Source organism: Dunckerocampus dactyliophorus, chromosome 9 (assembly GCF_027744805.1).
Source record: "Dunckerocampus dactyliophorus isolate RoL2022-P2 chromosome 9, RoL_Ddac_1.1, whole genome shotgun sequence".
NCBI classification, from domain to species: domain Eukaryota; kingdom Metazoa; phylum Chordata; class Actinopteri; order Syngnathiformes; family Syngnathidae; genus Dunckerocampus; species Dunckerocampus dactyliophorus.
Window position 1 is genome coordinate 30,717,861 of NC_072827.1, and position 26,315 is coordinate 30,744,175.

General features: G+C 42.1%; 1 protein-coding gene across 8 annotated transcripts; it reads left to right on the forward strand.

Annotated features, from left to right (window-relative positions):
* The first annotated feature begins 498 nt into the window (after positions 1-498).
* On the forward strand, positions 499-24,749 carry pou2f1b (POU class 2 homeobox 1b). 8 transcript variants are annotated; one of them, XM_054787382.1, is made up of 14 exons: positions 499-563; positions 10,051-10,110; positions 10,546-10,637; positions 12,099-12,278; positions 12,936-13,056; positions 13,152-13,243; positions 13,317-13,490; positions 14,128-14,269; positions 14,373-14,512; positions 14,635-14,823; positions 15,315-15,429; positions 15,499-15,841; positions 15,934-16,022; positions 17,216-24,749. In XM_054787382.1, exons 1-14 carry the CDS (start codon positions 518-520, stop codon positions 17,461-17,463), a joined length of 2,031 nt encoding a protein of 676 aa, XP_054643357.1. In that variant the 5' UTR covers positions 499-517; the 3' UTR covers positions 17,464-24,749. The 8 variants fall into 8 exon arrangements, with proteins under 8 accessions (XP_054643357.1, XP_054643360.1, XP_054643354.1 ...); XM_054787385.1 differs by having other exon boundaries at positions 14,638-14,823; XM_054787379.1 differs by having other exon boundaries at positions 14,128-14,268; positions 14,363-14,512.
* Positions 24,750-26,315: the final 1,566 nt, after the last annotated feature.

Below are 26,315 nucleotides of genomic sequence, written 5' to 3' on the forward strand. Positions count from 1 at the left end.
CTATAGTTTTTATAACCTGCCTGCATGCATATTTTATTGCATCTGTAGTTTATCATATATATTTCATGTATGTATTTAGTTTTTTTTATACAGGGAGTGAATAATATCAGTGACTGGTGGGACAGAGTGACACTGCTTCTATCTATTTATTTAGTCGGGACAGTGCACATTAATGAACAATCTGATACCTCTGTACTTCTGCCAGGGTGTAGCATAGCTGCTAATTTTCATCTACCTGTATAGTCCTGAGGAAGTGTAAGTCTAAGTGTGAAATTGTGACATGTTTGGATCGCATTCAAGATTTTGACTTCTGTTGTGCTTGTGAATAATTTTAAAATGTTGAAACTAAACTAATACCTAAACCTTCAAAATCAACTCTCAAAAAAATCTGATCAAGCTCAGCAAAACATATTGTTATTATTATAGAGCTACGGTACATCGCACAGGTCGCGCGTTCCTGTGTGCGTGCGCACGCACGTAGCGGGCAGGGCTGGGATTGTGGGGTTAAATATTCAAAATGGCGGACGGAGGAGCAGCGAGTCAAGATGAGAGTTCGGGAGCAGGTAATGATTACAGGATTTTACATATTCATACTCATATTCAAACCATGCTACGATTTGTGATAATATAATTACACGCGTGGACAAAACAGAACAGGGCGATAATAAGCCCTCGTTTATTGTTCTCGGTGCTCGCCGGCAGTAATTTGACATGGCAGGAAACGAGCTATTGGTCGCACGACGATAAATTACATGGAAACATGCCTCCCCCTTTTGTGTGATTAGACGGCCGCTACATATTCATACATCTGTCGACAAACAGGACTTAGCATATTTTATTAATAAACACCGACGCTCGCCTGCTTGTTATGTGACACATTTCTATATTTCACCGGCGCGCTTCGGGTTGAAATGACAATGCTAGCAAGCTAGCGTTAGCACGGATGCTAGCGCTTGGCTTTGTGTTGATGGCTTTTGAAAGGGCTTTTGCATATTCATTTTAGCCAGCCGTGCACACACGCCTGCACTCTTCACCTTGTCGTTATTTTTCGCTTAAACAACCTCCAAATGTGGAGATGTTTTGTGTTGAGTGCCTGCACACTTTCGACGTGCGATGGAATAGCTGGGTGCCGTTTTTTCCTCTCCACCAGCCTTTTGTGCTCGGCGCAGTGGAGCTACAGTAGCCTGTTGTGTTATTCATGCGGGCCTGGCGGAGCTGGAGTGTGGCGTTCAGCATATTTCAGCAAGCGGTGACGAGACGGAGCTCGACGACGAGCCGAAGGGTCGCAGGTTTAACACGGCTGTGTACTTTAAACACTCCCGTTCTCTTTTTCGGAACGTCTCCCGATAAAAAATAAACGCAGTTCGGGTTGAGTGGAGTTGTTTGGCGCTCTTTTTGAGTGTTATTGCACTGTTTCGCACAACTATTCCCTTTTTGCAAACAAACCCCACAAGTCTTGGCGGTACTTTCTGTCTCCACATACACAGGTACAAAGATAGTACCTGTACCCCCTCCCCTCCACCCTTTTTCCCCACCCTGAGGCACTAGGAGGGGCAGTGAGGCCCACTTCCGGAAAGCCACAATAATAACAGGCAGTCAGGGCATTCTTAACTGTTAGTGATAGGATTGAGACGCTTCTTGTGGCTCCACTCACTAAAAAAAAGAATCGGATGCTCGGATTTTTATTTGCTTGCTTATATTAATCTATGGTTAAGTTCATGGTAGACATTGCTTCTAAACATTGTGATGTGCTTACCTTTTGTTTTTAAAGAAGTCACACTGTTGTTGTTTTTTCATTATTACTATCATTACTATTAGACTCCTTATTGCTTTAGAGAAGCTTTTTCATGGGAGGCCCCGGAAGCACAGTTGACAGGGGACTTGGTTGATAGAATTGAATAGAAAGACAGAAAATAATCCATCAAGTCAAAAATCACAGTCCCCTTGGTCACACCCGGCACACCTACGTTCATGGGTTTTTAAGGTGTACAACAATAAGCCTCCCCTCAAACAATATGTAACAGTTGGGTCAGTCCCTGGTCCCCAAAAACCTGAATTTTCTGGAGCACCTGTAGTTTTTTTTTTTAGTTTTCTGCACACCACTAAACTGTTTAATGGTGTACTTCGGTATACGTCACATGTCACAATTCACAATTCTGCGTGTCTAAAAGGAGTAGGAAGAAGCAGAGTTTATTCATCCTACCCCCTCTTGGTTTCACATCAATTGCTATTACATTTGTTCACTTCCAGTTCAACATGTGCCCTTAGCCAGTTCTGGAATGACATGATACAATGACAAAGCAAAAAACAATGTGTTACAATGAAGTTGTGGTTTGTAAATTCTGTATGAACAAATTGCTGTAAATTGCATAAAGTGGTGTCACCCTATGACAGGGTACAGGTATTTCACTGTGGTTCAGGATTCTTTGTAAACGTCAACTGCTTGTACTCTTTCTTGAAATGGCTCATTTTAGTGCTTTGTTTGAGTTCTTCACTCAGTCCTTTCCGTAATTTGATTCCACATACTAATATGCTGAAGGGTTTTAGTGGCGTTCGTGCGTGTAAGTGTGTTTAAGTAAAAATGTTTTCCTAAGATCATATTTTTCCTCTCTTGATAAGAATTGTATTATGTTTTTGGTTAGCAGGTTATTTTTTTGCTTTATACATAATTTTAGCTGTTTGAAGGTCTACCAGGTTAACAAATTTTAATAACTGTGATTTGTAGGAATAAAGGGTTGGTGCGTTAGTGAGTGAAGTGTACTTTTATAGCTATTTCCTCATATCTCCACACAATACACAGTACAGAGTATGGAGTGATTTTTAGTCCAGAACAAGTTTTGCTTTACTCAGTATTGAAGTATTTCTTGCCACTTTATTTTGTATATTTTTAATGTTGGCTTTCCAACTCCGTTTGTCGTCAATTATAATGCCTACAAATTTATTTTCATTCACCCTGTCAAATGTCCACACCGTCTATTTGTATTTGATAGTAAGTATCCTTTCTGCTAGTTCCAAAATAAAATTATTTTAGTTTCACTTAGGTTCAGGCATAGTCTGTTTTTATCAAACCATATTTTTAGTACAGTGATTTCATCTGTGACTTTTTTTTAATGAGCTCTCGCGTGCTTCCTCCAGAACAGAACGCGGTGTCTGTATATAAACTAGTTTTAGGTCTTTTGAGGCTTTACAGATGTCATTTATGTTAAGGTTGAACAGTTTTGGTATTGACCCCTGGGGTATGCTGCATGATGTATTTAAGCTTGCAGATCTACATTCGCCTACTGTAGCTTCACATACAGTGTATTGCTTCCTGTTTTGTAGGGCAATTATCGTAGTTATCGTGCCTACTTGCATACTAGACACTCTGCCTTCCTCTTATCAGTGCAATATTTCCAAATTTCACTAATTTCCTCACTTTTCCAGCTTGTCTCTTTCCCTCTCATTCTGTGTGTGCTTGTGCTCTGTCTGTAACACCTCCCCCTCTTGCTCAGAGTGCACACACAGATGCCAGAGGGTGTCTTTGACCATGTGGCTTGAACAGAACAAAAAAATAGAGGAAACAAAAACAAAACGGCTCATATTGCTCCCTTCAAAGAGTCGTTTTCAAGAGCCATTTCGTTCACAGCCGACGCGTCGCTATTAAATGTCGTTTGTAGCTTTCGAGACTGGGCAAGACACAGCTTGACGGAGCTGTATTGTTAGTTTGCTCAAAGCGGAAATGTGCATATTTAACACTTGAAGGCAACACGCTGTTGGGATATCAAGTTTCCTCTTCAACTAGCAAGGTTTAAAAACAGAATGGCGTATTATTGTGACCGACTGAGCTCTACTGCATTCAGGGAGGGCTGAAAGCGGGGGAAACATGTACGCTGTGTCTTTGCAAGTCAAAGCAGGGTATTGAAAGGAGCTGGTGTGTGTCTCCTCTTGACTGTTTTTGTTAATTAAATTCAGCTTTATGCAGCACGCCACGATATTTGTGTGATATACCAGCATGTAAGACACTTTGGATTGTTTTCAATTATGCCACATATTAACTTATGCTATTTCTTGGTGTTTTCTATTTCAACACACACACACACACACACACACACACAGCCTAGCAACTTATTAAACTCCTGAATATTTAGGGACAGATAATGCATTTGCATCCTCACACTTTTTTCCTCTCCATTTAATCAGTTATACAGTTCAACCTGATTTCAGCCTTGTAGTTCTATCATGAATATTCATTGATGTAAACACACTTGTTATGAATAATGCATCAGCGGCAGTAATACATTCAGAACATGCCATCCCATTGCACCGAAAAGGATCCAGTCAGACAAGCTTCTTCACCAGAGAGGAGGGAAATCAGTTGTGTGATTCCTCCCCCCCAAAAAACACCTTGTTAAGCTGATAAAAAAAAAACAACAACAAAAAAACAACAACTTGTACAGCCTGTTCAATGTTATAGCTAATATTCTGAAAAGTTCTATTCCCTATTGATAATCTCAAGTTAATCATAGCACTAAAAAGGCGGGTGCAGGAGTGCAAAAACTAGGGATGCTCCGATCGATCGGCTACCGATTTAGTAAATTCTGTAAAAAAAAACAAAAAAACACATGATCGGTACATGCCAATAAATAAATGCCTTTCAAAGCCGATCACAAAAACCAAATGTGACAATTCATGTCATGACAACACAAACATGACACGAATGTGCACGTGTGCTGTGTCACGCGGGTTTGCCAACAGCCGGATTGAGCCGACAAGGAGCGCACTTTGTCCCGTATTGCCGCGAGAATCAACAGGCTGTAAAACCTCTAACGGTGGCCATGGCCAATAGCACTCGTCGTAAATACATTGAAAAATGTACAGTTAATTCATGTGATCGATATCTGCCAATGTCACTCATGGATGATCGAAATCGGCAGCGTAAAACCCTGATCGGTGCATTGGTCAAGTGTAAAAATAAGTTCACCAGCAGGGCTCCAGACTAACTTTTGTTACTAGGAGCACAGTGGCCCCCCCAATTTAGAATTTTAGGAACGCAAGCAGAAAATTTAGGGGAGCACACTGAAATTGAGTCGCAAAGTAAATATTCACATTTCCTTTCATTTTCACTGTATTACTGCTAAATACTGTTAACTTCAATACTGTCCACTTTTCACACATCGGCCTGCCTTCTTTTTCTTTGGTGTTCGTCTCCTTTCTTCTTTGGGAGTTTAATGTTGGTTGACAATCTAGCTCATTACTGCGTTACTGTCAGAAGAGTGGAGCAGAAGTTTGCCAGCAACAAAAAAAATAATAATTAAATAAAATCTGCAAATGAACCGGTGGGGTTTCCAGCGTCTGCAAAAATACATAAGGGACACCTTTTTGGCAGGGCCAACCAACCAACCAACCTGTTTTTTGCCTTTTTAATTGTGTGAAACAAATATTGTACTATTTGACAAAAACCTGAATTTATTTTGAGTAATACTAATACATGGGAAATGAATTGTTCAGTAATATTTTTTTTGTTAAAAATAACACAATTAACAGAATAAAATAACTTATCTGCTTAAGAAGGTCAGTATAAATTCAGTGTCCAGGTGTACGATAGCCCAGGTCTATCCAACTTGCAGCACTATTAAAGCTACTTTGGCAAAAAGAAAGGAGAGGTGATCAGTTTGTTTTCAATTGTACTTTATTTACAGAGCAGATCTCCACTCAAGCAGTGTGCTCATTGTCTTTATGCTTTTTTTGTGGCCATTTGTCATTAAATGCAGGCATCATGTCTGAATTGAACCGTTACAAAAATACTAAGAGGTCAGTATTATTTGGTGAGCTACTCAAAATCACCTGGCATGCTACTAGTAGCTTGCAAGCTACCTGTGGGAGGCCCTGTGATAGCGTCACTATCTTAAAAGCTGGACACACTACATGTTTATGTTAAACAACTTAGACACACAACTAGTGTTTTGGAGACAACAAGACAAGGCATAAGTATTCCCAAAGTAACAAGAGCAGTGTTAAGTGACACTTTAAAAATGTTAGCATGTAACCCATGAACTTGACAGCCTTGTAGCTTCCCTGTGGGACAAAAATGAGCTCTGAACGACCAAAAGACCAAATGTCACCATGGTGGAAAAAAAAAAACACATTTGGAGTCCGTGGACCAGAGGCTCGGCGCATAACTCGAGCCAGCCAGGCAGGCAGCTAGCTAGCTGACACCAGAGAGAAAGAAGGAAGCCAGGCAAAATATGTCAACAAAAATGGCAGAAAAATCTAACTGCTATGCGGGTGAAACATGAGCGATCACACACTCTGGCATTAGTAGGCTTTGACTGTGACAAGCTGTTGTCAATTGACTACACATTTTAGACTATTTTTCATTCTCGCGGTAATTGGGGACAAAGCGCTTCCCGTGTCAACGGCCGTACTTTTCTAGTTGCACATGGCCGAGTAGATGAAATATACTCGCGATGTCTCATATTTTAGTCACAAAATGTGACCATTTAGCGGCAGTCTGGAGCCCGGACACCCAATGTCTCGTGTCACATGACACCCCTATAAATCAGCGGTATTAACACTGGCTGAGCAGTTTGCTCCTACCGCTATTGCAATATTGGCTCTGTTGCTGCTGTGTTTTGCAGTATACCTAAGAAAAACACATGTCTGGAGTTAATCCTTTAGATGCTCACTGAGCTGAAGTCTCACGAGAAATACCGGAGTCTTGTGCACTGTCGCGCGAGATGAAGTTTTTGTGCTACTTCTGAGGCATAATTTCCCTTTGCTTGCATTGTGCAAGATTATTGGCGGTTGAGGTGAATATGGATGTGTGTAATTAAGTTTGGTCTCTGTGTCGTGTTGAATCTCTCCGTGCGCATTAACTCCTCTCCAGTCTTGCCATATAACAGTGCTAATGAGAAAGCTATTTAAAATTCTCTCTGCTGGGTAATTGTTCGATGCATTTTTCCGCTGCAGCTTGCGTTTTCTTTTTCTCGAAATTATAGTTTGATGAAGACAAAAACAAGGGATATAAATCTCTGTGATAGACTATTCGATTTGAATCTAGATACACAGGCTACCATATGATTTTATTAAAAAAAAAAAAAAAAACGACATTGTGAAAACAACAATTTGATGCAGTGTACAAATGATTTGATTCAATTCTACGGTTAATGTTGATGTAGATATTAACTTTACATTACAAAATAAAGATGCCCATTATATGAAAGTGGCATTTTTGCAGTGTTTTCTAATGTGTAAAAGACCACATCATATTCCCAAGCATGCTGTAAGGCACTGGCAAAGATAAAGTCAACAGACATGTCAAGTGTTTATATTGTTTAGACAAAGACTTGTTGAATTAACATCTTTTTCTTTGATGGGATCAATTTTTTACATTCTATATTTTATATCTATGTTTTTATACCTGTTACATTTGGAACTTTTTAGTTTTAACATGTCTTAATGCTGCCAGAAATGGAAGTGGAGCCACCAAACTAAGTTTTGTTGTTTTAACCAAACCGCATATCCGGTTGCTTTGGTTTATTGGTCACATCCCTTAAAAAAAAACATTTGTCCATCAGCTTGTCATTTAATCATGCTCTTCTTCACAATGTCACAGTACCCGCTATGAACCGCAGTTCCCCAGTGCCAGCAGCATTCATGCAGGCCCTGGCCATGACGATACCATCACCATGCTTGACTTTGGGCAAGATACCATTATCTTGCTACTCACTTGTGTTGCCAGCTATTTAGACAACAATGGCTCTGTTTTGAATCATTTTCAGTGGATAGTAAATCTGCTGTACACTGACTACTCTAAAGCATAGCTGTCTTTGACTAAGGATTTTCACTGTCCAGTTTGATTCATTAGATTTTGTCCATGGTCGACAAACTGTCGAATGTTGTTGCTGTTTAGCCATGTTTTGGTGAAAAGTATCTTACTGGGGGTGATGTGGGGTCCCAACACGTCCATTTTATTCACCAAAGGTTGTACATTAGCAAAGAAAATGCTTGATAAGGAGAGTCTGTGCGGTGTTAGCTTGAGCTTAGCTTGTATTCCTTTCCTTGCCTTTGTTTACGTTGTCGACACCGCCTGTAAACTCTTCCGCCCGGCTGGGTGGTGTGTGTAGACTCCAGTACTCCGGAGATCTCAGGGATGAACTTAAGATTTGTGATTTAAAAACGTTGGTGCTGTGAAATCCAATGTCCAAAAGCTGTTGTCGTGTACGAGATGTTAAACCAAAGCTGCTCTATATGAACAGACCTGATATTAGCAAAATAAACTACAAACAACTACAAAACTGCCCATCTGGAAGAGACGCTAGGCTTCGCTGTGTGTCGCCGTAAATCTAGGACTTCTGTTAAACACACACGCCATTTTCACGATCTTGATCACATGACATTTTCATATGATTCAAGGTGGCTAGTCGAATCAGATCCCTCTGAATCGACTTGTCGAATACTCGACTACAATATACTAACCCGTATCCGTGGTCTGTTTGCTTTCTATACTATTGTCCATTGAGAAGGTATACTGTTTTTAAAAATGGTTACCGAAATGTGAGGGGTGTAGTCACTTGTGATTTCTGTATATATTTTAACATATTTTCTATGTACTTTTATGTATTGTATTACGGACTTTGTCACTCACTGGAGGGTAGATGGTGTTCTTTTTCTTCTGTAGGGTCTGTAAGTTGATTAGAGCTGCTGTGGAATTAGTTGCTAAGGCCCCCCCCATTCCTGTGGACTGCCATACAGCCGCACATTCCAGCCCAGTTGTTGGGGTCCACTAGACACACGTGCAGCCCCCATCACTACTTTATTAACACTGACTAAAAGTGAATTTAAAGTGGCTCCAAAAGTGTAACACTAATGGAATGTAGAGCCAATCTCAATATGCTAATCCCTCCACAACCACTTCATAAACATCAGCAGCAATCTACCCGCCGCCCCACTAGCTGTAGTTGCTGGCTGTGGAATGCTTTAGCCACAGGGGGTCCTGCAAGTAATGACAGGCTTGTGTTGTATTAATGTGGAGTTATTGCTTTCCGATTGAGTGAGTACCCTCGTTTCCCTGCCACCAAATCCTCAGAACAACCTTTTTTAGCGCTTAAGCCTGGGGGCTGTAAATGCAGTGGATGCCCAGAAGTAGCCGCCTTTTTCCAGCCGTCTACCTGCTCTTAGCTAATTAATTTGTAGCCCCCCCACCCCCAAGTAAAAAGGTGCTGCTGTTGCTGAAGCTCCCTTATCCCCCTGTTTTTTTCCTATCGTCAACCAAAAGACATCCAATTAATATGCTAATGAGCTGATAAATATTTATAGGGGCTTTAAATTATGCAGAAAGCTTTCATTTCATCCCAGTGTGAAATGCGTCACTCGGAGGACTTCAAAGCCTGGCATTGCTAACGAGGCGACTGAAGATTTGCATACGGCTTTAATCAGCTGAATACTGATTATGCTTCATTATAGAGTTGGAGGAGGAGGGGGGGATGGGGCCAGCTCCACTTGTCATTTGTTTCATTGCAGCAAGAGAGAGGGTTAACGTTTTTTTCCCCCAGAAGTACTGACAATCTTGTGAGGAGAGAGAGAGGCAGTGCTATAAGAAAAGAAGTGAGCGGGAAGGAGGGCTGTTTGCCTAAACTCTGTTAGCTTTGCCTGTGCGTATCCTGGTGTTGTTCAGTGAACCGTGTGGCCGAGCAGAGCCGCTGCTGGTGTTGAACTCTGCTCAGCGGCCAGTGGAGAGGAGGAGGGAAGTGGGAGGAGCAGAGTGCCGGACGCACAGTCAGGGAGGGGGTTTGTCCGGCAGAGACATTTTTTTTCCTTGCGACCATGCTTGAAACCGCAGGTGGAGCTAAAACCGGTGAGTTTTTGTAGTGTCTCAGGTGTCATGGAACTTTGCTTGGGTTGTCCCACCTGATACTTCACTCTTTTTTTTAGCGTAGCTCTTATGGTGTGTTGGTCTGCTTTGCATTGTAACCCTCATGCAGATATGAAATGCATTAAAGAACAGCATTAGGAGAGGATGATTCAACTGGTAGCGGATGCCTCACGCTGTCTCCTGTTTGCCTCTTGCAGATGTAAAAGTGGAGCCAGAAACTACTCGATGTGCAATGGAAAGTGGGGACAGGAACACTGGTGAGCGGCTTCCAGTTATTTACCCCCCACCCCACCCACACACACACACACACACACACACACACACACACACACACACACACACACACACTTTTGCCCCAGGTTGGAGTTCTCTACTCATTCAACGGGTTTCACGTGTTTCATGACACTTTGTATGCCTCCACTGGGGGGAAAGGCGCATTGAATTGCCACATTGTCTGCTGATTGGCATTTTACTCAATGTTATGCCACACCGCTACTTTTCTGTTTCTTTGTAAACAAATACGAAAGAGTCTGCATGGCTCTATGAACAAACAGTGCAATAATGGTCTCCATTTAGCCATGCGATGATTTTGAATGTTTCTAGCCTGTTGTTAAAAGTTGACATGGCTGCCACACAACAAGCAAACACATACTTGAGCTGTGCTCATCAGACATGTGCTTTTCTGTCTGCAGGAATCCAAACCAATGGGTTGGACTTTCAGAGGCCGACTGTGCCAACCACAAATGCAATCACCAATGCACACGCACAAGCCCTCCTCCAACAGGTAAAACACACAGAGCGAACCTGAGCGAACTTTTGAAAAATCGAAGCACCCGCGATTTAGAGTGCAATAGTGTAAGCGGGGATTTTGAGATGAACTTTAAAGATGTGTGCTAGTCTGCAGTCGCGTATGCACATAGAGTTCATTTAAATGAGCCTTGGCTCCTCTGGTGTCGCCTGGCAACAAGGCAGATTAATCAAGCCTGTATGCTAATTAGCTGCTACCCGCTGTTGCCCGGAAACAGATGGCGGGGAATATGCAAATCTATGCAGAATTTTACATGCACTGCATAACAGCTATTTTAATTAGCAATTGCGGCGGCACCTCCCTTCCCCTTGCCTGTCTTGTCTCAAAAGGCTGCAGCACTTTTTTTTTTTTTTAAGTGCTTGTACTTCCTCTTTGAGTTCAAATGCTCTCCCTCACTGCCAAAAAGACTCTGAGGTGGCTTGATTTGCCTCATAGTCAGTATTTTCTGTTGACATAGTGAGACACAAACCCTCAGATATAAGGGCATACAGCATAAGAGCTCATAAAGTCAACAATGCTCATACAAGTATGTGCCTCTCCGACTCCACTAGTCAAAGCCGGAAGACTCAAGTGCTCTTCCCACCTCCGTCCAGCAGAACGTGTTGCCTCAAACTCAGCTAATGTTGGCCGGGGGACAGTTTGCAGGAGTAAGTGGCCTGTTGCCTCACATTGCCTCCACTCTGGCATAAGTGAGGACATGATTGCCTGCCCTGATTCTGTTGCTGCAAGGCCCGGTGCCTCCTCTTCCCATCCGCCTGCTCATCTTTTGTGGTCGTCCAACTGTCATTGAATGCTTTCTAAAAATGTTTGGCCTCCGTTTCCAACCACATGTTGGCTCAGTGGTGATTTTTGTTTTCTCCCCCACACCTGAATTCTCACATTTACAGCCAAGGCCACCATGTTGTTGCAAAGACCGGTTTGGTTTATAGATTAGAAACATTTTTTTTTATTTGAAAGTGACATAAATTTTTTGCACTTGCCTGGGCTCACTGCATGACTCTTCCCTATTGGCCTGCTTGGATTCATGATTAAGCTTTGATACCTTTGTGAAATGACGTATGACCATGTATTATACAGTCAGCCCTCCTGCTTTCATTCATTGTGTCCATGCATCCACTTACATATCACCTGGATGCGAGAGTGTGTCCAGCAGAGTGCTTTTAGGAAGCTGGAACAACCATTTTACAGCCCTTCGCAGCATTATCAAACACTGCAGTCCACTAGATAATGTTTTACCTCCTGAAGACAAACCAGACGGCTATCTAAAAGATTTTACAATTGCATTACCTTTTTCTGTTGCTGTACTGCTGAACTCATATTTAACTTTGCACAGGTATCAAAGTCAACGGAAGTGTGAAAGTACTAGCTCATGCATTAGTGTGAATTGTACACCGTTCATTTCTGTCTCTGTGTACCACTTGTGTTTGTCTTGCCCAGCTGACTCTGACACCAGCACAGCAGCAGCTGTTGATCCACCAGGCCCAGGCTCAGCTCCTGGCTGCAGCCGTGCAGCATTCAGCCAGCCAGCAGAACGGCACCACTGGGGCCAGTATCTCGGCATCGGCAGCCACGCCCATCACCCAGCTTCCCCTGTCGCAGCCCATCCAGATCTCTCCCGTAAGACTCAACTGGTTCAACTGGTTTTCTTATTAAAAAATCTCCTCTTAGGCAACTTTAGATCATTTTTTTAATGAAATGCTGATTTAGATGTGCTTTGTTGTATGAGAGTTAATTTACTGTACTGCCTTGTATAGTGGCCAAGAGTAGAGTGTATACTCAACTGCAGAGAGTGCCTGGCCTCAGAGATAAAGCCTGCATTGGAGAGTTGGCCTTTTCACCAAATGTATTACATCGCAATATGAAGTAGAGTCACTTTTGCACAAATAGTCATATTAAGGAGTTTATTCTGTTTTATCCCAGCTTTTCGTCTCCACGGTTTCCACTCTTTACCTTGGTCTGATTTTTATTTTATATTTTTCAATCCCTAATGTGAAGTTTCTATTGAAATGTTTTGTTCCCTTTTCTGCGGGATCTTCCACGCTGCATGAAACCACACTGTAAGACAAACTTGAGATCCCCCCCCCCCCACACACACACACGCACACACACACACACACACACACACACACACACACTTTGTTTCTAAATAAACCATGTACAAAGTGTGTTAGAACGGAAGGTCACGACTTAAGGCAGTACGGTTTTTTTATTTGTGTTGTTGATACAATAATCACATTTGTCAGTATGATTGTAGAAATATCATTTGTGTTTCAGCAGCTGCAGCAGCAGAATTTAAGTCTGCCCCAGTTTGTTCTGGTGCAGCCCGGCCATCCGATCGCCACGCCACTGCAGCCCGCTCAGTTCATCATCTCACAGACACCGCATGCCCAGCAGAGTAAGCTAAGCAACACTGTTTAAAGACAACATGCCGGGGAAAAGTAGAGCTTCGCTGTGAATATTGGATTGTAATAGAAGCTGTCCCCTGTTTAGGCATATTGCAAGCCCAGAGTCTTCTAACTCAACTACCTCAAAGCCAAGCCAACCCCCTGCCGAATCAACCAAGCATATCCCTTGCAACACAGGTTGGTGCTTTCGCATGTGTCAAAACTCCTCCTTGGCACCTCTCAAGTCTAATTGGTGTTTTGTAACCTGCAGCCTGCGACTCCAACCCGCACCACCGCGGCCACACCCATTCAGTCACTGCCTCACAGTCAGACGCCGCCCAAACGCTTGGACACACCCACTCTGGAGGAGCCAAGTGATCTGGAGGAACTGGAGCAGTTTGCCAAGACCTTCAAACAGAGGCGGATTAAACTGGGCTTTACACAGGTGAGGACCTGACAGACTAAACAAAAGGGTCCAGTCGCTTGTAAATGTACAGCATCGGATCCGAGTGTCGGTTCTAATGTTAAATAATAACTCTTAGAGTGTACTCAATCTAGGGCTACCCTAATCTCACCATACCTGGGCCTAAAGCACAGTACTTTTTGCACATGTGAGTGTACTGAATTGCACTCAGGTGCGCCATGTTCCTCTCTTTAGGCACAATCTGAAAAGGTAGTTTAGGGCTTGGCACAATTGCGTGCACATGCACATGCATGGGGACAACGTAGTGGAGTTATAGAATGACTACAATGCAACCACTCCTTGCTGATTCTTGATGATAACCACTACAATTCATACTAGAAACAAAATACAAAGACTACATTCATGACTACATTCGTGTGTGTCATTTCATTCATGAGATCACTCCTTGTATAAATAATTCATCAGAATGACTCGAAATAAGATAGGAAACAATCCACAAACTCACAGAAATTGGGAAAAAAACCCAACAGAATAAAAGGCGAGGGACAAGTAAAAGGCAGCAATGGCCAGGTGAGGGATGGGTAATCGTGCCCAAGTCCAGCACGGTAGGCATGGCAGAGTGTGAGCATACCTTACTTTCATTTTTCTTATGTTCCAGGGAGATGTTGGCCTGGCCATGGGCAAGCTGTATGGAAATGACTTCAGCCAAACTACTATCTCTCGCTTCGAGGCCTTGAATCTGAGCTTTAAGAACATGTGCAAACTTAAGCCATTGCTGGAGAAGTGGCTCAATGATGCAGGTTTGTCCCTGAGCCTCCTCATACCATCTAATGGGGCAGCATGCTTTGCAAGATGGATGTCTTTACCTCTCTCCTCTCCTTGGCATCGGTGCTGTTTGTGCAGAGAATCTGACTTCTGACCAGGCGCTGTCCAGCCCCCTCGGATCTTCGAGCATAACCATTGAGGGGATTAACCGCAGACGGAAGAAGAGGACCAGTATTGAGACCAACATTCGCGTAGCCTTAGAAAAGAGCTTTCTGGAGGTGAGAAACCAGTTGTATTAGCAACATACCACGCCCACATAGATGCAAAAATGAGTAGATATGGCGGGGTCACGGCTGACCTGTACTGACAAGGACACTCTGGCGCCTTTGCCCTCTTCAAGCAGAACCAAAAACCTACCTCTGAAGAGATCACCATGATCGCCGACCAGCTCAACATGGAGAAGGAGGTCATTCGGGTCTGGTTCTGCAATCGCCGGCAGAAAGAGAAGAGGATCAACCCGCCGAGCACTGGCAGCAGTGGCGGGGGTGGCACCCCTATCAAAACCATCTTTACACCCAGTAGCCCTTTGGTGAGGACACACGCACACAAAGACATACACAGTGAATAATGCAAAGTGTCCTAAAAATGTGACATCATTTGAAATATGAATATGAGTCATTACATGTACTAAGCAAACAAATTAAATATGCTTCATGTTAAGATTAAAATATTTTGTTATCAAAATTGCAAAAACATACTCAAACGGATAAAGCTTTTCTAACTGATTTCACGAAGCTTTGACTGTATTCTAGCAGACAAAATGTCTTTTCTTTGCTAGGGAATGTCATTCTTCACTCTGGCAAAAAAGCAAAAGTAAAATATTCATATTTATATAAATATAAAGGCTGCGGAAGTACACGTAGTACATTAGGCTGCGATGTGCAGGGCAGAACCTCAGCAGTCAAACACTCCCCAGATGGTATAATTTGCATGTAAAGGGTTTGTGTGTTTTGGAGGTTCTACTGTTGTTATTTTGTTTCCATAACAGGTTGTTTATATCTGTTTTTTGTTTTTTTCAAGGTGGCCAGCACGGCAAGCCTGGTGAGCAGTCCGACTATCAACACGCCCACCACGCTGACTGTCAACCCAGTGATGCCTCTCACCAGCACCAGTGTCTCCAGTTTGTCTTTCACGGGTATGAGATCAAGTCAAAATAAGACAGAATTAGAAACCTAGCCTCCTAATGGTCCGCCTTTCCTCAAAGGCACAACAGTTGGAGCCACGAACACAGCGTCCGTCATCTCTACCACACCCGTAATTACCACGGTAACCAGTTCTCCGTCTCTAAGCCCGTCCCCCACGACCGTTCAGTCCACCACCGCCACGGAGAATAAAGTTGGTACTCAGGCGCACACCATCGTCACCCAGGCCCCGACATCCATAGGCACCGCCACCCTTGGGGCGGGCCAGGTGATGGTGGCAGCTCCGGGGCTGTCGGCGGCGCTTCAGGGGACCACCCAATTGCCCACCAATGCGAGTTTCGCCGCCATGGCTGCCGCGGCAGGACTAAACCCTGGGCTGATGGCCTCCTCCCAGTTCACTCCAGGGTTAGTACTAGCCACGATAAATGACCACCTCAGAAGCTTCCTTCATTGTTCATAATATCTGTGATGGCCTGTATAATGGTGTGTGTTTCCAGTGGGGCCCTGCTGAGTCTGGCTCCTGGTGGCCTCGGGAGCGCCCTGAGTCCTGCCCTCATGAGCAACAGCACCCTGGCCACCATCCAAGGTGTGTTTCATCTGAGCCTCACTTTATAACCTCCTCTACATCCTTCATGAATGCATGATCTGGAGAAGCAGGCCCTTAAATCCTTAGAATGACACATGGTGAGGAAGGCGAGCCTAAAAAAACAAAACACAAGCCTGTTAACATTCAATATCAACATTTATTCAAGCCCCTCTACTGGTGTCTACCCTGAGGGTTGATTAATCATTGAATAAATTAATAAATTATCAGATCAATTAAAACATTTACAAATGAGGCGCTTGTGAACATTAACGTCCCATAAAGGAAAGGACATTCCACCACAGTGTTATTGAGATAAATGTATTCCCTTGGAAAATGAAAGCTAATTTAAACACCCCTTCGGGACACATTTTTAACTCCTAGTAGCCCTGCTTGGAATTATAATTTGTGTGTGGTGTTATTTTCCTGCCCACTATAAATTTAATCACCTCATTAAAATGACATCTCTATTTTTCTGCCTCATTAAAAATACAAAATTGATGAATATGCAAATACATAGAAAAGGTCAGCTGTTGGGCACAAGCTGTCTCTAGCTTCAGGGGAAAATTGTTTGTACTCTGATATTGCTCTCATCAAAGCCTTGTAATTGACAGACTATTTGTGATGGAGGGGGGAAAAAATAATCTTCCTTCATACGTGTTCAGTACCAATTTACAGTGAAGCCAGAGCATAGGTTGATTTAATAAAACATACAATAAACAAAAGCAACATCTGCGTGGTCATACAGCTGTTCAGCAAGTGCGCAAACTTATTCTAAAATGTATTGGTTGACACACCACAGTACAGCTCACATCTTAATCAACATATTGCTCATGCCTAATTCATCTTGACTCGTCACACAAAGGCCTCCTCTCTAAGAGACGCCAGGTACTCTCTCCAGTTGAGTAAATAAACACCTCTGGTCCCATTTATCTGCAGTCTGTGCAGTTAAGTACATTGCTGATACAGTTAAATGTTTTTTTTTTTTTGTCTGAAACCTATAATGAGGCACAGAAAAAAGTTCTTGCAAAACCAGAAAAGTGCATTCAAATACAAAAAAAAATTCTGTAATGACTGAATCATAATTAGTGGCCTAATACCCCCCCCCCCCCCCCGTTCAGAACCCTTCCAGTTTTGTACAACTTGTATAATGCCCATGTCTTCTCCCGCTAAACGCACAACTCGTCTCCCCGCAGCCCTGGCATCGAGCGGCACCATCCCGATAACGTCGCTGGACGGCAGCAACCTGCTGTTTGCCAACACCTCCGCCGGCAGCGCGCCCAACTTGGTGACCACGCCGCTCTTCCTCAACCCCCAGAACCTGTCGCTGCTCACCAGCAACCCGGTCAGCCTGGTGTCGGCCGGGGCGGGCGGTTTGCAGGTCACCGCCGACGCTCACCACCAAGCTACCACGACCATTACCACTGCCTCCAAGGCGCAGTGAGTCCCTGACTGCATCCGGAACGAGCGCCCTGTTTCATTGAGTCGCGGCGCACTGTTCTCCTCACGCCGTGCGGGAAATATGGAGGTGGTTTGATTTGGGCTCTGCGCTTCACTAACGAAAACACACGTCCGCTCCATTGTATCTATTATTTAATCCCTTTGCTTTCACCAAAAAAAAAACAACCTCACCAGGTTGGACTTATTGTTTCTGGGTCTTTCTCTAATAATACGTGGACATTTTTTTCCCCTAGCTCAAAGAGTAGCCAGGAATAGAATGTCCACCCTATACATTTTGTATATACGTCTTCTATTTCAGTCTTTCTAACCAAAAATTTAGGATTTTACTCTAAACTTAACGACTAACTTCACAATACACTTTATCACTAACAGGGATCACCCTCACTTATCTTTTTTTTTTTTTTTTTTTTTTTTGGACAGGTCTTGACGTATATCATATCAAAATTTATATTTTAGAGTTTTTTTTTTTTTTTTTTTTTTTTACATTAACAGAACTTTGTAAGTCTAATACTACAGTACGTTAACTATCTTTTAAAAAAAAAAAAGTGGTTATAAGGCTTTAAAACGAGTAATAAGTGGCCGATATAAAGGTTATCATTGCTTTAAGGATCGCGGGGACCTGTCGGGCCTCTACGAGTTTCTCTTTCTAGAAACACTGACTTTTACACTTCTCCTTGGAGCTTCTGTAAAAAAAGAAAAATGGTGCGGATTGTAGATGCGGATAGAAAATGTCTGAAAACTTTAAGAGCTTTAAAAACGCAGTGCAGTGGAGTGTTTGTTTTGGATGGTAAAAGCTCAGTACGACGCTGAGACTGAAATAACCAAATGATCCACAAGGCTCAGTGGTCTGGGCTAAGACCACCTGTCAGGGGGTGTGGTCGCCACACTAAATGTTTGGTGATGTTGGCTAAATTATTGCTTTTTCCTTCTGTTTCTTTGTAATTGTTTCTGGTAGTACCGTCGTATCTACTTGTGCACAGTATCTGTACCAAAAACTGGATTGATGAGCTGTTGTGGGAGGAATGACCTTTTCTTTTTTGTCTGCGGTCGTTTGAGTGACTGCGTACTTTACAATATACCAAAAATATTTGTTCAAATAGTTGTAGTCGGTGTAACTTAGTCTAGTGGATATATTTATGAACAATATCTCTCTTTATTGTCAGCAGAAGATAGACATGCAATATTTTGATCATTTTCCAAAGACCTTCGGTTAATTTAATTGGCAGCACAGTTGACCAAAAATAGGGAAGCCTGAGTTGGAGCGTGACAAACATCCCTTTTAAAAAAAAAAATTATTTTTAATTTATCTTTACACTTTTACACTTTAAAAAAAATAATTGGAGCCATTTCATGGCTTCTCGTTGAACCATTTAAGTAGCAGCTTTTGGACATTGGTGGAGCAGGAAAAACTCCCTTTTTTTTATTTGGGTTTTATACTTTCAGCCATATGACAACAGCTTGAACCAAAGTGGTTTTCCTCAGTAGCGGCCGTGCCTGTCCGAGCACCTACGTTGCCGGTCACATGATCTCTCCACGCTGCTCACAAATATCAGTACCTGCTAGTCTTGATCCGGTGCGGTTGGAGATGGAAGGAATGGATGGAATGCTAGCATGTTATTTTTCTAATCCTTTATTAGCACGTTTATTAGCAGTTTTTGTGACTTGACTTTTCTAGCTTGGCGTTTGGAAGGATCTGCTGTCAACACTAGGGATGGGCATTAGAGGATAGTTACATCTTTTATACAGAACCCCAGCCAAGTGGGATATTGCTGCAACTGCACTTTTACACAGCGCCTTGCATGTCGCAGTCAGATAATTACGACATCAACAAAATATTAGTGCGAGAACTTCAGTGTCCTTTTGCACAGGCGATGTTGCGGCTCTGGTACTGCCGCTGGAGCCGGAGAGTTTCCAGGTCAACTTTGTCTTGTCTGCCCTTTCCTCTATTTAATTGATTTTTCCATCGGTTATGTGGAATTGATTGAGGCGATTTTGGCAAAATGGCACACACTACTTGACTGCAGCCAGCAGAGGTGCTGTTGGTTCAGTCTCAACTACTTTGCTGCCTGTAAAGAAGTCACCCGCTATGAAAGTTGAACTACAGTCGTCCCTCGCCACATTGCGCCCTCACTCTCTAATCGCAGTTTTTCGGTCAGACCAAATCAAATATGAAGCCAACACAAACAGTTAGCGGTTAGGTCCGCTGCATATCAGAAAAGAGGCAGAAATGTCCATCACTGTTTTCCCAAAGTCAAAGCTGACGTGTGTGAATAGCTTGTTTTGACTAGACGTTTGCTGTCATGGATGACTAAGGAAATGACAAAAGATTCACATTTGAGAGGCTGAAATCAGGATATGTGCATTTTTTAAATCAGTGTATTGTCAATTTGAATTGTTGTTGCAGCATTTATTGATTATTTCTGCCACAGTTGTCCATGACATATACAGCAATCAAATGCCCGTCCCTAGTACACCTAATGTATCCAAGCTGATTGTCGCTACTATTCGGAACCAGCATGTTAGATTGCAGCTGCCCAAATTGTTCCTGTCACTCACCGGGCTGAGTACTGTTATGTGCCACACCTTGAGCTAAACCCGACACAATTGTTCTGCTGCTGCTTCTTTTGATTAGGGAGTCACTGAGGCAGCCAGAGGATCTTCTTGTCTCATTTTGACTGAATATACCTCAGCAGCACTTAAAACATAAGGTTCGCCTTTTTTTTTCTTTTTTTTTTAAAAGACATTTCTGTGTACACAACAGTGTGGAATGTATAGTAAGTCATATCTGGCTCGCCACTCAACGTTTATACCGTACATGAAAGGACAACTACTGCTATTTCTAGTACTACTATTTAATTTTTCTCTTCTGAGGTGTCATCATTATTGTTTTGTTAAAAGATCCTTCTTGCCAAAGTAATAGCCTTTCTCTTTGCAGCTCTGGCCACCGTATGGTCAGCGCACCAGTGGAACCCAGTTCTTTCCGGCGCCGTTTTTTGTAGTTAAGCAAGCGCGCTAGCGAGATGAACCGGCCACCTTGGGGCGCCATAGGATGTTACTAAAATATTTATCTTGAGGAAAGACCTAAGAATCAGAGAAATGTTCTTTTCTTAGTTCTATACATATAAATATATATAAACACGTGTAAGATATTCATATTTTATATTTGAACCGCTATGTTATCAAGACTGAATGTAGTGTTTGACAAAAAAAATCCCCCAAATATTCCTTTTTTTTATTGTTGGAAAGAAAAAAAATAACATTTTTTATTTTTAAACTATCAAGACCAAAAAGTTGAAAAGCAAACTGACGCTACACTGTGGCGGGTGCGCCAGTCAATGATGACATGTGTCTGTCCACCAGGAGGGGGCGCTCCTGACGCACAGGTCCTCTGGTTGGTGTAGAGCGGAGACTCTGAAGTATCTTTATTTTGTTATAGTGTGCTTGTTGTTGTTGTTTTTAAAATTATATATATATATATATTAATATTTTTGGTTGAGTCATTTTGGACTTGATTTGCTGTGCTGTCTTTAACAATCATTTGTTTTTATTTGTTTTTTGTTCTTACTTTATGCCTTTAACTGTTTTTTTATGAGAGGGCAAGATCACTGGCTTTCTAAGTTTGACAGACGTTATCATTTATGCCTTATTGCTACGTAGAAGACATGATTGCATTGTAGCGTGGGTGTGTGCGTGTGTGACTGATGCAAGCTTCACCTCATGCTCTGCGTCGCCTGGTGCATTGTCACTGAAAACAATACAGTGTACATTTGGGCATTATTTTTGAGTGCGAGATGCTTACATTGCTTCGTACCTTTTTTTTTTCTTTCTTCTTCTCCTTTTTTGACTCGGACAATACCTGAAAGAAAAGCTTTACTAATGATTCCAGCAGGTGTGAGTGAGCATTGTAAGGAATAGAAGCGCATTCTGCAAACCGCTAATCGTGCTTGAAACAGGTGTGGGAAACCTATGACGCCAAGAGAAAAGACAAGATAGAAGACTAAAAACTACAAAATGTAGCTTTTCTTCAAATCATCTTCTCAACAAATAGAAGATTTGGTGACTCTCCTTCTCTGATTGCAATATTTAAAAATTAGCAGCATAACTCGTCCTTTGTTTGCTAACTTGCGAATAACATTTAAATGGACTGTGTGAGCGGCGGGTAGAAAAGCTACGACTCCTTTAGGGAGATGTGGTTTGGCGCCCTCTGTTAGGTTGCATGCTGTAGAACGGGGGTGTCCAGAGACGGCGCATTCTACAAATGTAATTTAACAAGAATGAAGTCAAATATTACGAGATAAAAGTTATCTTAACAAGAAATCATTTTAGTATCCATCTGTCCATCCATTTTCTATGCCGCTTCTCCTCATTAGGGCTGTGGGGGTATGCTGGAGCCTATCCCAGCTGACTTCGGGCAACAGGCGGGGTACACCCTGGATACTTTCTTAATCTCCTAGAGATTTCACATTTCCAGCTGCTCTGAAATGTCATCATGAACTTAATCACTTTATCACAAAATAAAACAACCAAGGCGCGACATGAGAGATCAGAAAAATAAGAGAACAAGATGAAATTAAAAAATATGGAACAGATCACGTCAAATTGGTACTGGAATAATACATAATATATATATAAAAATAAAGTAATACGTTTAGTCCAGTCCAGTTCAGATATGTGATGTTGCACATATCTGTATCGGTATCTGTTGATATTGGAAATTGAGAGTTGGATAATATTAGCATATGTTATCTGTAAAATGAAATTTAAAAAAGCCAATATCGGACATCCCTAGAATAAAGTCAGAATCACGAGAACAAAATTTACAAGAAGGAAGTTGGAAAACAGTTGCCATTTTACAAGAATAAACCCATAATATTATGAGGAAAAAAAGTCATTTTAGTAGCATAGAGGTGAAATATTAAAGAAAAAATATGTTGTGTTTGTTGTTTTTTTTAAGTTCTAATATAAGAAACAAGCAAAACATGATGTCAGGGAAGAAGTTATAATAGTATAGAAACAAGGTCATAATATTATGAGAGAAAATCTATGAGGATTATTTGAGAAGAAAGTTCAAATATTTGGGAAGTTTAAAAAAAAAAAAGGCATTTGCCGTGTACTGTATTGTTTCACGAAATCAAGTGCCCGACCAAAGCCGCCTACGCACTGCCGACTCGCTGTCCGTGCGTTCTTTCAGAAATTAAGTACGACTCCTAAATAACACGCCATGGGGCCAAAGGAAGTTGAGAAACATGATCGCCTTTTGGAACAAATTAATGATGAAAACTGAGGTTTCACTGTATATGTTATTTTGATGGTGTAATATTTTTATTTGATAAAACAAAAAAATGGCCCCCTAATAGGAAAAAAGTTTCCCACACTTGTCTTTCAGCACATGTATGGGATTTGTTTTTTTTTTCCCCAAAATGGTTTTCTATTTGGCGGTTGCAGACTGGCGCAAGCTATTCATTTGTGTGGCAGCTTCCTGGGGGAGGGGTTAACCCGCCCCCCCACGCTGTGGCACACCAGTATACCTCATTTGTAACTCCAAACTGAGTCAAACTACTTTAACCTACTTAAGAAGTTTTTGTCGTCCGTCGGAGAAGCCCGCTCATTCCCAGTGTGAAGCGTCCTCCGCTGGGAGGGGGGGGTCAGCAGCCAAATGTTTTGTTGCTGTCCTTACAGTTTTTATGGTGCGGGGGTTTCCGAAACTTTGAATGAATGTACATAAGTGATTTAAAAAAAAAAAAACACAACAAGAAGAAATTGGACAAAGAAACTAGCAGTGGGCAACCCTATAAACCTTTGGGCCCCAACCCCAAGTTTGGAAACCCCTGCCGTTAAATAAACAACAAGGCCCGCTTTCATTCTTTTCCTAGCCCTTTTTAAGTTTGACAATCCTATTTATTTTTTAGCGCATGCGTCATCCCCCCGCTTTGAACGCCCCGTGCCCAGTGGCGCCCTCCCGTGGTAACAACATTAACCAAAGACTTGTAACTGATTGTACATGAACCGCCCAGCCTGCACCCCCACCCCCTTTAGTGCATCACGCTCGCCACACTCACCAGTTTCTTAGCTTTTGCCTGCATGCGAATGTTTTGGTGCTGTGGTTTTCAGTGCCTGCGGGTGGGGGAGGATGAGGGGAAACGGCGGCGGCGGCTTCTTCGACGGGTTGGTGGGAGCTGGGCGATTGTTTGTTTGTGAATACACACTGAGGGGTGATCCTGCGCACGCTGGCTCAGGACTCCACGTCTGTTTGTTTGTCTGTCTGAGTGCTGTTGCTAGCATACACACGCATCGTCGTCTCAAGGAATTTTGCCTCTCGCGTATAACCCCCTCCAGGAATGACACACATCCCGTACTCACTAGATTTTTCACTGCTGTACCCTCCCTTATTCACTACAGACTGATCAACTGTGACACTATGCATCCCCCCCTCCACCCCACAATTCGGCGGGGGTCATTCGGTGACACTTTGCTTTACTCCCGAGTGGGATTCCTCACAAAGCGCTATCTATCCCAAAGCAAAACTCTCTAAATATTTGTATTTTTTTGTTTTACTTTTTGTTAGAGTTCTTATTGTTTTGGACAAAATGCAGATACCAAAGATATCCCTCTGTCTGTCTCTTTCTCTTCCTTCTTCCTTCTTCCGCCCTGCAGCAGCATGTGCGTTAAGAGACAAACTCTCCAGCACTGGCTTTTTTTAATCCAAGCCTCAGTAATTCCAAAGTTTAGATGTATATTTTGGTATATTTCTGAGAAAAATGTGTGGAATAATAATAATAATAATAACTCTGTTTATTGAATTTGTTTTCCTCTTTGTCGCAGCATGGAAGTAATTGCAGAACTGTCTTACTAGGTTAAAAGATATTTTTGTATGTTTTTGGGTGTGTTTTGTGTGTGTGTGTGTGTGTGTGTGTGTGTGTGTGTGTGCGCGCGCGCGTGCGCGCAAGATATCAGCCCAAGTGACCAAAGGATTTAACAAAAAAAGCAAAAACCAAAAAAAGGCAAACATGTACATATTATGTCTGTGTAACATGAAAAAGGCATTGTAAACCAGTAACGACTCACGGTGGACACTTGGGCTCGTCTAAAGGAATGTTTCTCTCTCCGACCCCCATCCTCCCTGTTTTCTTTCTCTGCAGTTTAACATTTCCTAACAGAACTCTTCCTGTAAAGAGTTTTCATCTTGGACTAAAAACAAAAAAACACTGACTTCAGAGCTGAGTACAAACAAGAAAAAGAAAAAAAAAAAAAACGAAACAAAAAAAACAACTGAACTGAAAGATTGTGTAGGAGTTTTAAGTATGTGAATCAGGATAGTAGATTTTGATGCATTTGTCTGCTGTATTTTTTGTTTTTATACACGTATACAAATAATCTTTTACTGTAAATGTACAGTTCTCTTTTGTTGTAAACATCATTAAACCATTTTCAAGTGTTTTGACACGCCCTTGCCCTTTTTGCTTTGCTGACTCGTACAATAGACTTATTTGTACAGTTCTACCCAAATATATTCCTGATCAAAATGCACAAAGAAGAAATGGGAGTGAGACAAAATGTTTCGAGAAAGCAATTTATTGCAAAGAAGCATTGAAGTGAAACAGGCTGTTCATCAGCCAGTGCTGGGCCGTGCATTTGGTGCTTGGGCCTTCAGTGGGCACTTCAGCCACCTCCTAATACCACTACTATCATTTCACAATTATACAAATCCTAATAACTAAATAATAAAAACCATAATTTAACATTGCACTGCATTAGGAGTGTCACAAGACACTCGGTTCACAAGACTGCATCTCCAAGAAGAAGACAAGATTTTGTATGGAACAACCCCGCTAAGGTGCTGGAACCAATGCACAGAGTCAGTCCTCTTCCTGCTTGTTTAGAGGCAAGAGACGAGGAAAATGGACACTCGTGCACATGGCAATACATCGAAGCCGGCAAAATGACCAAATTCATTTTTTATTTATTGTGCTAAATTAATTTGTTATTGTCCCAGGCCTAGTGCCCACGTGACAGTTGTCATGTTTTAATCTTGCGAGATCTTGTGACAGCCCTATTAGGGATGAATACCATTATTACTAAAGCAGGAAACCAGTTAACCCTTTATCTTGAAATACATAGTCTCTAAACAGCCAACCTCGACTCTATCAAGCAGTTGGCAATCAATATGAATCTAAAAGCATGACAAAAACATGAAAAATGAAATAAAATGCATCACACTCAGCACTCACTCGCAAACACTGGTTTGGAAGACTTCCAAACAAACCCTTTCCCAGGTTGAACCTTATATGAAAAATCGAAATGTGAACACACTCACTTGTTCATATAATGTACACAGAATGATGAACAACTCCATGTCCGTCTCCTTTCTTTATGTCAGAACACACTCAATTGTTCATGATTCATTCAAGGCCGCTGGTAAGTTTGAGTATTAGGGAATGGGCTTTCAGACATCAACCAATCAGACGATGAAAAAAGGCTGACATCTTTCGGGGCCAGCTAGGTGAGTCTGAAATCTAATTGGTGAAAGAAGCAGAGCTAATAAAATGTATGTGGTACGGGCCAGCACTCCTGATTCTGAAGCACCTGGGCAGATTATGACAATGCGACGCATAGAAACTGAAATCTGATTGGACAAAACATATCTGACATACACTGTTAGGCATAACACAATTTCATGGAACAAATACTAACTTTCGCTGTAAATGCAGGGCAATGTTTCTGAGTGTTCAGGCCAGCAGAGAAAGCCTTGCTGGCCCTAACTGCACACCACTGCTGATCAAAACATTAAGACCACAGCCTTTAAGATCCAAAATCTTGGCAAAAACTGTGGATTCA